A 12280-nucleotide genomic window follows, 5' to 3' on the forward strand; every position below is an offset into this window, starting at 1 on the left:
CCCAAGCTAAGCGTGGGACAGAGCCAGGGGTCCCTCCATTCAAAGAAATTTGGACCGTCATTACCATCTCCATCTTACGGTCTGCCTGCGCTGTCCAATTCGAGAGGACTGACAGACTACCTACAGCATATAGCGGTGCTGCTTCGTATTGCATTTCTCGACAAGCTGGGGCGACTGCATCACCAACCTGGAATCCCATCATCACCATCAACGCCATAACCACCACGACCACGGCCACCATAGCTACTGGCACGATCGTCCACTACCACGACTCCCGAGGATCGATGCTGCCGTCTCCGAAGACGCCGGATACACCACCGAACTAATACACTTCAACCTGGGGCCCACCCCTTGCTTTCCCGTCCTCTCCACGTCGCCCTGCATATGCGCATGCGCCCCTCGATGCCCGGCCCAGCTTACCTATATACCTTGCCATTGCCTTTGCTGCTGCAAGACTTCTAGATTGGCGTGTCGACTGTTTCTCGAAAACCTCTTCTGATCACGAACTGTCCCTCGACTCGCGAATGGCACTTGGTGTCTTTAGTGCTCCCCCATGAGCTCCCTCAAATTCCTCGTCTCCTCTCTGGAGGCCATTGCCGCTTCCAAAGAGGCCCAGAGGAACAAGCAGCTCACCGAATCTCTCCAAAAGACGCTCACTGCCATCAAGGAGAGTGATCCGAATTTCCCGGATCCCGAAATAGTCTTCGCCCCGTTGCAACTGGCGACGCGCACAGGAAATGTCCAATTAGTCACCGGCGCACTCGATTGCATCGGAAAGCTCATATCATACTCCTACTTCAGCTTGCCGACCACAGCAGACGGCCAGCAAGATGCTCCCGCTGACAGAGCCCCCCTCATCGAGCGAGCCATCGATACCATTTGCGATTGCTTCCAGGGGGAGACAACCGGCGTCGAGGTCCAGCTCCAGATCGTCAAGTCGCTCTTGGCCGCTGTCTTGAATGACAAGATTGTTGTCCACGGCGCCGGTCTCCTCAAGGCCGTTCGTCAAGTCTATAATGTTTTCCTCCTGTCGAGAAGCACTGCGAACCAGCAGATGGCCCAAGGAACACTCACGCAAATGGTTGGCACCGTCTTCGAGCGCGTGAAGACGAGATTACACATGAAGGAGGCCCGAGTGAACCTCGAAAAGTTGAAACACAGCTCGAGCAACATCACCTTTGAGCAGGGCGACTCTATCAATGGCACTACCATTGCAGAAGGAAAAGATGAAGAGGCAGACGAGGAAGAAGAGGACGATTCTGCCGCGGCCCCTATTTCCGAAACCGAACAGACCCCGGTCGAAAGCGAAGAGAATGGCAATGGGAAGCTCACACTCAAGGATTTGGAGCACCGCAAGAGCTTCGACGATTCACACTTGGGCGACGGCCCAACCATGGTGACGGAGATCAAGCCCGGAAGGAAAGCTGCACGATCCGTATCTGAGCAGTCCACCCCCGAGTCGTCCCTCGAAGACAGTCCCGAAGCCCTGGACGCCGAAGACGAGGTGTACATCAAGGACGCCTACCTAGTCTTCAGATCCTTCTGCAACCTTTCCACCAAAGTGCTGCCGCCCGACCAGCTCTACGACTTTCGTGGCCAGCCCATGCGCTCGAAGCTCATCTCCCTTCACCTCATCCACACCCTCCTCAACAACAACATTGCCGTCTTCACTTCTCCTCTGTGTACCATTACGAACTCCAAGAGCAACGAGCCCACGACCTTTCTTCAAGCCGTCAAGTTCTATTTGTGTCTTAGCATAACGCGCAACGGAGCAAGCTCCGTCGACCGCGTTTTTGATGTCTGCTGCGAGATTTTCTGGTTGATGCTCAAGTACATGAGAGAGTCTTTCAAGGTTGGTGCTTGGACTTTTTGCTTGGCTTCCGTCGTGCTAACACTTTCTTAAGCTGGAAATCGCAGTATTTCTCAATGAAATCTATCTCGCCTTACTGGCACGGCGCACAGCCCCCATCTCTCAAAAGGTGTACGTTGTCAACATTTTGAACAGGTTTTGCGCGGATTCGAAGGCCCTGGTGGAGACATATCTCAACTACGATTGCGAGCGCAGTGTAGACAACATTTTCCAGACCATCATCGAGGACTTGTCCAAGTTTTCAACAGCTTCAGTTCCGGTAACGCCCGTTCAAGAGCAGCAATACGAGGAACGGAGCGCGAAGAGTACGTCAGGAGGCGAATGGCAGCTCAGAGCTATCCTCCCACCGCCCCTCTCCGTCGCGCAAATCACACCCCACACCGAACCTGAGAATGAGATTCCCAAAGAATATGTCATGAAGCGTGTGGCTTTGGACGCCTTGGTAGATTCTCTCAGATCAATGGTAGACTGGTCCGCCGCTGTGCGCCAAGACGCCAACGGGGTGAGGCCAGATGGCGAAACGAGGACTTCCGAAGATGTGCGTCCTTCGATTGATCCGAGCATGTACGACAATCCGTCTCGTTTCGAAACCCCTGCGCCCTCGACGCCTGTCATGGAGGACGATCCGGCGTCGCTTGAAAAGGCAAAGGCGAGGAAGACGGCGATGAACAACGCCATCAAGCAATTCAACTTCAAACCGAAGAGGGGTATCAAGCTCCTGATCGAGAACGGCTTCATTCCGAGCGATAGCCCGCAAGATGTCGCAAAGTTCCTGCTCACCGAGGAGCGTTTGGACAAGGCGCAGATTGGTGAGTACCTGGGAGAAGGCGACCCCAAGAACATCGAGACCATGCACGCCTTTGTCGATGCCATGGAATTCACCAAGAAGAGGTTCGTCGATGCGCTGCGGACGTTCCTCCAGTCTTTCCGACTCCCCGGAGAGGCGCAGAAGATCGATCGTTACATGCTGAAGTTTGCCGAGCGCTACGTGATGGGGAACCCGAACGCATTCGCCAACGCTGATACGGCCTACGTACTTGCTTACTCTGTCATCATGCTCAACACCGATTTGCACAGCAGCAAAATCGCCAAGCGCATGAGCAAGGAAGAGTTCATCAAGAACAACCGCGGAATCAACGACAACGCTGACTTGCCGGATGAGTACTTATTGGCCATCTATGATGAGATTGCCAGCAACGAAATCGTTCTTAAGAGTGAGCGTGAGGCTGCGGCTGCGGCTGGCGCTGTCCCGCCACCATCAACTGGCATTGCCGCTGGCCTAGGTCAAGCCCTGTCAAACATGGGCCGAGACTTGCAACGAGAAGCCTACCTGCAGCAATCAGAAGAGATTGCATTACGATCAGAGCAGCTCTTCAAGACTCTATACAAGAACCAGAGACGAAACGCTCAGCGTTCTGGTGTCAGGTTCATTCCCGCTACCTCTTTCCAACACATCGGCCCAATGTTCGATGTCACATGGATGTCGTACTTCTCAGCCTTGTCAAGTCAGATGCAAAAAACGCATAACCTTGAGATCAACAAGTTGTGCCTCGAGGGGATGAAGCTTGCTACCAAGATTGCATGTGTCTTTGACCTGTCAACACCACGGGAGGCCTTTGTTTCTGCTCTCAAGAACACCACCAACCTGAACAATCCGCAGGAGATGATGGCTAAGAACGTGGAAGCCCTTAAGGTCATTCTCGAGCTCGGACAAACTGAAGGCAACGTTTTAAGGTCATCGTGGAAGGACGTCCTCATGTGCATCAGCCAACTTGATCGCTTACAGCTGATCACAGGCGGCGTGGATGAAAGTGTAGTCCCCGATGTGTCCAAGGCGCGTTTCATGCCTCCGCAGCGGGAAAACACCAGTGACTCTAGATCGTCCGCTCAGTCCAAGAGACGAGGTGGCCGCCCAAGGTCTGGCACCGGCCCGCAGGGCTTCTCCAACGAAATTGCATTGGAGAGTCGGTCGGACGAGGTGATCAAGGCAGTTGACAGGATATTTACCAACACGGGCAATCTCAACGGAGAGGCTATCGTCCACTTCGCAAAGGCTTTGACAGAAGTCAGTTGGGACGAGATCAAGGTTTCCGGTTCTAACGACTCCCCGCGAACGTACAGTTTGCAGAAGATTGTCGAGATTGCCTACTACAACATGACGCGTGTGCGTTTCGAGTGGAGCAACATTTGGGACGTCTTTGGAGACCATTTCAACCGGGTGGGGTGCCACAACAACATCACCATCGTCTTCTTCGCCCTGGACTCGCTTCGGCAACTGTCAATGCGGTTCATGGAGCTCGAGGAGTTGGCTGGTTTCAAGTTCCAGAAAGACTTCCTCAAGCCGTTCGAACACGTTCTGGCAAACTCTCAAAACATCGCTGTGAAGGATATGGTACTGCGTTGCTTGATCCAAATGATCCAAGCTAGGGGCGACAACATTCGCTCTGGATGGAGGACAATGTTTGGTGTCTTCACGGTAGCTGCCCGTGAGACAAACGAGAGCATCGTGAACCTCGCCTATGAGAATGTGACCCAGGTCTACAAGACCAAATTCGGCGTCGTCATCTCGCAAGGCGCCTTCACCGACTTGATTGTTTGCTTGACGGAGTTCTCCAAGAACATGAAGTTCCAGAAGAAGAGTCTGCAGGCGCTTGAGAGCTTGAAGTCAATCATCCCCCGTATGCTCAAGACACCGGAATGCCCACTGTCGCAAAAGGGACAGAACGCCACTGGGGAACATACGGCATCGGCAGCGGACACACTGCAGAGATCACAGAATCGGACGTCGGTGGAGGAGGGATACTGGTTCCCAGTGTTGTTCGCCTTCCACGATGTGCTGATGACGGGTGAGGATCTCGAAGTGCGGTCGAACGCGCTTGAGTACTTCTTCGAGGCCCTCCTCAAGTACGGCGGCGAGTTCCCACCAGACTTTTGGGACATTCTCTGGCGGCAGCAGCTTTACCCCATCTTCATGGTGCTGCGGTCGCGGCCGGATCTCAACAATGCACTCAACCACGAGGAGCTATCTGTCTGGTTGTCCACAACCATGATTCAAGCACTCCGAAACATGATCACATTGTTCACGCATTACTTTAACGCATTGGAGTACATGTTGGACCGCTTCTTGGAGCTGTTGGCTCTTTGTATCTGCCAAGAAAATGACACCATCTCCAGGATCGGCAGCAACTGTTTGCAGCAGCTCATCCTGAAGAATGTCACCAAGTTTACAGCCGAGCACTGGGCCAAGATCGTGGGGGCGTTCTGTGAGCTGTTTGCACGCACGACTGCTCATCAGCTATTTTCCGCGACGACCATCAACTCAACAGCGTCCATCGACATGCCGCCAAACGGATTGGAGTTCTCGGGCCCTCTCAGTCCTACCGAAACATCAATGGAGGAGGACAACTTGAAAATCAACGGAGCAGAGAAGAATGGAGAGAACTCTGACGGCAACTCGAGTGATGCACACCTCGGAAGCATCAACGAGGACGACCTGAAGACGCCAACGGCTCCGGTCGCACCTCAATCGCAGCCACCGCTAGAGGAGTTCAAGCCAACGTCAAACTTGCAGCAGCAGCCAGTGGTTGTCACAGCGGCTCGTCGTCGCTACTTCAACAGAATCATCTCCAGATGCGTGCTACAGCTGCTCATGATTGAGACGGTGAATGAGCTCTTTAGCAACGACACCGTGTACAACCAGATCCCGACAACGGAGCTCCTCCGACTGATGGCACTGCTTAAGAGATCGTACCTCTTTGCGAGAAAGTTCAATGCGGATAAGGAGCTTCGCATGCGATTGTGGCGCGAGGGATTCATGAAGCAAGCCCCCAACCTGCTCAAGCAGGAGAGCGGAGCGGCCGCTACGTACGTCGCCATTCTCTTCCGCATGTACGCAGACGACAGCCACGAGCGCACGGCGGCACGTGATGCCATTGAGCAGGCGCTGGTGCCCCTGTGCAAGAGCATCATCAAGGACTTTGTCGGTCTCGAGGAGGACAGCCAGCACCGCAACATTGTCGCTTGGCGACCTGTGGTGGTTGACGTCCTCGAGGGCTACGCGGCTTTCCCAGTGGACGCCTTCCAGAAGCACATCAAGGAATTCTACGTCATGGCTGTGGAGCTCCTCGGCAAGGACCTCACTTCTGAGCTCAGAACGGCGCTTCTGCTTGTCCTGAGACGCGTTGGCGAGGTCGGTCTCGGTATTGAGGGGATGACCAAGGTGGAGGTGGATCGAAGGGACAGCATCATCAGCAGTGCCACGGAAAACACAGTTGACGGGCCCGAGGGCGATGCCTCGGCGAGAATGAGGCGCTGATTCTTCGTGGAGCTTGTTTTGGAGGCATCATAAAAAAGACGGCAGAGCACGCACGCACATGGGGATGGCGTAATGGATAGACTGTAGGAGGGGATTATTTTCCATGTAAAATTACTCCACCCGGCTCGGATTGTCGAGGGGGTGGTTTTTGCGCAGTTCCGTGTCCATATTTGAGGTATTCTACTCACCGTCCCCCCCTTTTCTTGGTGGGCCTATGATCGACCAACGTCGAACTATTATTAACAGAAGTTGTTTCATTCCATGCTTGTCGGTCATCGTGTCCTTTTGTGTTTTCCCCTGAACGCCTTTCTTGCTTCCTGCTGAATTTTTCGAGGTGTGTACCATGTGTCTCAAGCTACTACGTCTCTGATGAAGTTTCTGAGTGACTCCGACTCTTCGGGGACAGTCCGATCCGGCAGACTACGCAGAGCATTCTTCAAAAGATTATCGTCCCTAGTCGCCTGCCTCAACAGATCCTTCAAGATGCCCATCGTCCGATGCGAGTGCTCCACCACGCGCATAACACTCAGCAACGTCTCGAAAAAGTCGATGAGGTTCAGGTGCATCAGCGTATCGCTCTTATCCACCATGTGCAGCGCCGCCAGCTGCAGGAGACCAACCTCGGACGAGCCCGTCAGGTCCGGGAACTGCGAGACGCCTACTTCGACGATGTTCAGGGCCGCGAGGCGCGGGAGGATGCGGAGGATGCGGCCTTGTGCTAGGGAGAGTTGGCGTTCTGGGAGGGTTGTAGGTTCGCCTTCGGATGTGGGAGACGGGTCGATGCCTTTTGCGAGGGAGAGGACGAGGCCGAAGAGTTCTTTGTCGTGGAAGATGCGGCGCCACATCCTTCCCTGTCCCGGCGCTCTCCTCTTTACGACTTCTGTTGCAGACGAGCTCGGTAAGTTACTCGGCGGTGGGAGCTCGCAGTCTACGTCGAGTAAATCACCCAGTACACGGCCCGCGCGCTCCCCGACCTCGACGTGCGGGCTAGAGAGCCAGCGGCGGAGGAGCTCTTCGACGACGCGGGGCATGAGGGAGAGGATTGCTGCGTCAGAGGGGGAGGCGGATGCTTTTGCGAGGATGGCGAGGGCGAGGAGGTTTGCGTGCGGGGAGGGGGAGCGGAGGGCTGTTAGGAGGGAGGATTCGTCTGCGAGTTGGAGGGTTTGGGTGAAGGGGACGGGGGAGAGGAGTTTTATTGTGAGGGAGACGAGGGGTTTTGGGTCGTGGGGGGAGGTTTTCAGGATTGTTGTTAGAGGGGGAGGAGGACTGGGAGGAGGGGGGGGATGTTTGTTTCTGTTGACGAGGTGGTTAGTGTTTGATTTGGAGGTTGGATGTGAGAGAGAGGCTGAGAGGGAGGGATGGGAAGAGAGAGGAAGCGGGCTGACCGTTGAGTTGAAGCTCTACATCGTCAAGGAGCTTGGGTTCGAGGGGTGTGTCTGGGGAGGCGACGAGGTCGTCGAGGTGCTTTTCGAGCTCGGCGAGGCCGGATATGGGAACGGAGTTGGTGGACATGTTGGGGACGATGCGTTCTGTCATCGGTGGGTGGTTGTCGTTGCCGTTGTGGGGAATACTGTTTTGTGATGGAGCCGTGGTGGTGATTGCGACAGAATCGTGTAGCTTGGGAAGCTGTCGATATTGAGCGTTGGAGATGGCGGGGGAAAGAGAGGGAAGCTCGATTTAAGGGTCCTCGGACGCTAAGATAAGATAAGAGTGACAGGCTGCTGGGGTTGCGTGGACCTGCGTGCGTGTAGGAGCTTCGTACCTCAGGTGCCTTGGGTATTTCTTGGAATCGATGGATGACGCTGCTGATGGCGAAGTATCTCTCTGGTTAATGTTGTGTCATTCTTGATTATTTGTTAAGCCATGAATGATCCGATGCCCACGCCGAGTTCTCTCAATGCAAGGTAGAGACGGAGCCGATATCTAAACGGCCCCGGGGCGACACCGGTGCCTGACAGCGCCGGCAAGCGGGGCAACAGCGCGTCACCCACCGCACTGCAGGTGCGAGGTGCGGGATGGGACCCCGCTAAAAAATACTCAAGGCTGTCGATGCACTGCACCGCCGTCCTAAGCCGAACCGCAACCTTGGGGTTTTTTTTTTCGCAGACCAAAAAAAAAAAGAGAGGCTGACTCCAACTATCACCAAACACCACACACACTCTCTCGGTCTGACGCATACTTCGCTCCTCGTAACCTTCCGACCCAGCGACTTCCCTTGCAGCTTCAATTACAAGCTCAATTGCGCGCGAGGACCTACAGACACAACAGAGACAGAATACAATGTCGCGCGGTGGTAGAGGTGGTGGCCGCGGCGGGCGCGGGGGTCGCCAGGGTCCCCAGCTATCCTGGGACAACGGCGAACACGCCCCCGATACACGACCCTCAGAGCTTTTCCCCGTACGTATACACTCCCTGACATGCTCCAGCCTTCCAATTTCTCAATTACTGACATGCTCGCCACCATAGGCCTACGCAATCCCGACAGCGAAGCCAGTAACAGACCACGAACAAGCAAACGTGAACGCCTTCCTCCTCTTCCGCCGCCAATTCCAAGACGGCCCCCTCTACACCCGCAAACGCACCTGGGGCATGGATCCAACCAACACGCGCAAGCTCTACGGCCAAGAACAAGTCAATGCTAAATACGGCGTGCGCACCCGCGCCACGGCGGATCCGTTCAATGCGGTCCCGACATACTCGCAAAAATTCACCCGCCCGGAGCGCGCCCTCCCCGATTTCGGGGGACGTCCGTTCTGTAAGGAATTCTTCCCGCAGGAGCTGCATGAGACGCTTGACGGGGACGACGTCGCGCCCGGGGAGAAGAGGAGGGGCGGGGAGGCGAAGAGGTTGAGATTGAGTCGGATCACGGCGTTGCCTACGGCGGAGGACGTGTTTCATGTTCATGCCGAGGAGGATGAGGAGGGCGAGGTTGGGCCGGATGGCGCGAAGAAGCAATTGGAGGCGCTGGAGAGGATGGGAGAGGGTGAGGGCGAGGGTGCGGAAGAGGAGTGGGAGGAGGGCGGGGAGGAGGAGCAGGATGTGGAATATGATGATTCTGATGCCGGTGATTATGACGCAGAGAATTACTTTGATGATGGGGAGTTTGGCGAGGATGATGGGGGCGGAGATGATGAGCATGGTGGTCGGGAGGGATCGTACTGATCTTTGGTTGAGGTATAGCTACCTGCTGAGAGTGTACGGCTATGGCTACGGTCACGGTGACGACGACGGCGGACATGGCAAAGGCGGAGGGATTTGCGCAGAGGCCTTTGTTTGCTACCACCTCAGACACAACTGTCACCAACGGACGAGACACGAGAGGCATCACCAGGCGTTTTTGGGCGGATGAACGGCTTTGCTGAGCGGATTACAGCTCCCTGATACCCCATCAATTACCTTATATCAAGGTTGAGAATACAATATACAGACACTTGCATTTCACTGTTTGATATCAAGGGATATTAATGTGACAATTCTGTAAAAAAAAAATAGGCCAAAAAGCAAAAGCTCGGGTGCCCAGTTCGTGGTTCGAACTGGACCCCTCCGAAATCCTCCATCCGTTGACTTCTCGAGATTTCATACCAAGTTCTGTACTCACGGACCAGGGCGTTATACCGCTCGACCATGGGGGTCGATTAGGCTTAGTTGACGAATGAGGCCTTGGGCCTGAGTATGGAGGACAGTGGGCTGCTGCGTATTCATTTCTTCTATTCCTGTGATGTACGACCCCGAGGACGAACCGTTTATGGCCATCGGGACAATGATGATTCATCCTCGTCGCAAGGCACTGATATGGAATCAGCCTGCGCATCCAGGTCATCAACCCGCCTATCGCAGCCCTGACTTCCCATCAGAAGTGAAGCAGCCTTGGTCCATCACATTCTGGGATCTCAATATCCAAGCATTACAACCTCGCAACCCTGATCCACGGCCATTTCGCCCGAGAGCTACCAATGCTTCATTTCGCCAATGCTGCCGGTATATAATTCTTTTCCCCAACCTGAACGCCGTTTGCTTCCCTAGACCGTGCCCCCCCCTTGCGTATGTATCCACAAGGACAATCTCTGCCTCGTTTCTACTCTCTCATTTCGTAGGGTATTGGCGCTGGAGCTGAGTGAGCTTCTCTCGTACATCAACAATGCTTCCCGCCGCCTCGTAAATCTTGTCGCCCATCATCTTGATCGTCTCCAGCAGGTCGAGGACCATGTTGAAGGCCGGCACCTGTGTCTGGTCTCGCAGCGATCGTACGCGCTCGTAGAGGCCGTGCTCGACGCCAGGCATGTGCTGCTCCATCTCCTTGATCTTCTGGACTTGGAACTGGCTGAGCTCCTTCAGGCGGTCGGCCTCGTTGGAGAAGAGAGTGAGCACGTCCTCGAGGTTGCGGTCCTGGTTGCCATTGGTCGTGTTGCCGCCCGATCCGCCGCGTGTAAGCCAGGTCTGGTGGTAGTGTGCGGGAAGCTTGAGCTGGTCGGCGCCGGCGAATGCCATCTTGGCAATGTCCGCGTCAGACTTAACCAGGTCCTTGAGGTGTCCCAGGGTGACGATATCCTCGTCCAACGTCGTCTTGACGCCCTCGTACTTGCGCTGGAGCCAGTTGACGTCGTTGGTAAGTTGCGCCAGGTCACCGCCGTGGGCAGCCATGAAGCCTCGGATCTCGGATGCGTGTGCCATGAAGCGCTGGATCATGAGATCGCAGTTCTCCATTTCGGACTGGATGGATTGTTCGAGGTCGTTGAATCGCGTTGTGCCCTTGATATTTGACATGTCTACGCGTACGCCAGGAACGCTTTGCTGAGTCGTCGACTGACCCATAGTTAAGCCGGGAGCAGAGCTACCTGCGGGTTGAGATTGGCCGCTGTGTTGTCGTGTTAGTCACATGCTCAATGCCTTCCAGGGGGTGCCACCTACAAGAGACCACCGGGCTTCGGTTGGTTTTGAGCCTGGCTTTGTCCGAAGAGACCACCGCCCGTGCCTTGGTTCTGCTGGGGTTGCTGTGTGTTGCCACCGCCAAAGAGACCTCCTCCTGCCGACGGTTGCTGCTGCTGCTGCTGAGGTTGCGCTGTGCTCCCACCAAAGAGACCGCCCGTCGCCGGCTTCGCGGGGGTTGCACCGAAAAGACCTCCACTTTGCTGCTGTGCAGGCTGTTGTTGCTGGGTCGCAGCCCCTCCGAACAATCCTCCGGTCTGCTGTGCAGGCTGCTGCTGCTGCTGCTGAGTCTGGGCCCCTCCAAAAAGGCCACCGCCACTTTGCTGTTGCTGCGGTTGCTGTGCAGGTGCCGAGCCAAAGAGGCCACCGGTCGCTGGTTGTTGTGGTGTTGAAGGCTTGTTGCCAAAGAGTCCTCCTCCTGCCGTCGAAGTGCCGCCGAAAAGACCACCTGTAGCAGGCTGTGTCGTTGCCGTCGAGCTTCCAAAGAGTCCTCCGCCAGGTGCCGAGGTTGTAGCGGTACCAGTGCTAGAAAGATTGGCATCGCCGTTAGCTTTGACGGGTCTACAATGAGCACATACTAGTAAGACTCTCAACTCACCCTGCGTTGGCGGCACCAGTGTTGATGCTCAAGCCACCGGCCGGTCGTCCAAACATCTTGAATTTTTCTTCGAGTGCGCCGAGATTGGGTTGTTCGAGGGTGTTCTTGCAAGGCGTAGGCGCGTGAGTTCTCGAGGTCGGGGATTCGGGGCAAAATGGTTTCGGTTGGTGATGGCCTTCCTTGGTTGAATTATTTGTTGCTCCTGGTTGCTGCTTCGCGGTCTTCGACGCGGAAGAATTGGCTGCTGCTTTGGCGCTCGGGCCACGAGTAGCTTTGAGAGCTCTTTCAGCGAGTTTTGCCTTGTCCGCCTTGATGAAATGCGACGGCTTCCCATTGGCTGGTCGGCTTACCTTTTCACCGTCCCCCGAGCTCAATTGTGGGTCGTCAAGAACTATCCCCTGTGGCTGGTGATTATCTATCATGCCTGTATGTGGCGCATGCTGCTTCTGGCCTGGACGGCCCTTGCTGTGTAGCCGCCGTGGCCCTCGCGGTGGTCCTCTCGGCGCGCCAGAGCTTCGAGCTCCAGGCGCCAAACCATTGAATGTGAAGTAACCCGCAAAAGCTGCATTGC

General features: G+C 55.4%; 4 protein-coding genes across 4 annotated transcripts; 2 read left to right on the plus strand and 2 right to left on the minus strand.

Annotated features, from left to right (window-relative positions):
- Nucleotides 1–553: 553 nt before the first annotated feature.
- Nucleotides 554–6185, plus strand: BDP55DRAFT_735251 (Sec7 domain-containing protein; the record flags this gene model as incomplete). The annotated part of the gene is made up of 2 exons (XM_060580297.1): nucleotides 554–1852; nucleotides 1905–6185. 2 exons carry the CDS (start codon nucleotides 554–556, stop codon nucleotides 6183–6185), a joined length of 5580 nt encoding a protein of 1859 aa, XP_060421775.1.
- A 185-nt stretch (nucleotides 6186–6370) lies between these two features.
- On the minus strand, nucleotides 6371–7721 carry BDP55DRAFT_737929 (uncharacterized protein; the record flags this gene model as incomplete). The annotated part of the gene is made up of 2 exons (XM_060580378.1): nucleotides 6371–7530; nucleotides 7571–7721. 2 exons carry the CDS (start codon nucleotides 7719–7721, stop codon nucleotides 6536–6538), a joined length of 1146 nt encoding a protein of 381 aa, XP_060421776.1. The 3' UTR covers nucleotides 6371–6535.
- Nucleotides 7722–8269: 548 nt separating this feature from the next.
- BDP55DRAFT_687082 (DNA-directed RNA polymerase III, subunit Rpc31) lies at nucleotides 8270–9626 on the plus strand. The gene is made up of 2 exons (XM_060576551.1): nucleotides 8270–8582; nucleotides 8652–9626. Exons 1-2 carry the CDS (start codon nucleotides 8466–8468, stop codon nucleotides 9345–9347), a joined length of 813 nt encoding a protein of 270 aa, XP_060421777.1. The 5' UTR covers nucleotides 8270–8465; the 3' UTR covers nucleotides 9348–9626.
- A 642-nt stretch (nucleotides 9627–10268) lies between these two features.
- BDP55DRAFT_639118 (uncharacterized protein) lies at nucleotides 10269–11765 on the minus strand (the record flags this gene model as incomplete). The annotated part of the gene is made up of 3 exons (XM_060573203.1): nucleotides 10269–11040; nucleotides 11094–11672; nucleotides 11710–11765. The coding sequence occupies 3 exons, from the start codon at nucleotides 11763–11765 to the stop codon at nucleotides 10269–10271; spliced, it is 1407 nt and encodes a 468-aa protein (XP_060421778.1).
- Nucleotides 11766–12280: the final 515 nt, after the last annotated feature.

This window comes from Colletotrichum godetiae, assembly GCF_030913485.1.
Source record: "Colletotrichum godetiae strain CBS 193.32 chromosome Unknown BDP55scaffold_108, whole genome shotgun sequence".
NCBI lineage: Eukaryota > Fungi > Ascomycota > Sordariomycetes > Glomerellales > Glomerellaceae > Colletotrichum > Colletotrichum godetiae.

Coding starts and splice junctions, on each gene's coding strand:
- BDP55DRAFT_687082 (XM_060576551.1), top strand. CDS start 8,466: ATGTCGCGCGGTGGTAGAGGTGGTGGCCGCGGCGGGCGCGGGGGTCGC. Junction 8,583..8,651: donor GACCCTCAGAGCTTTTCCCC/GTACGTATACAC, acceptor TCGCCACCATAG/GCCTACGCAATCCCGACAGC.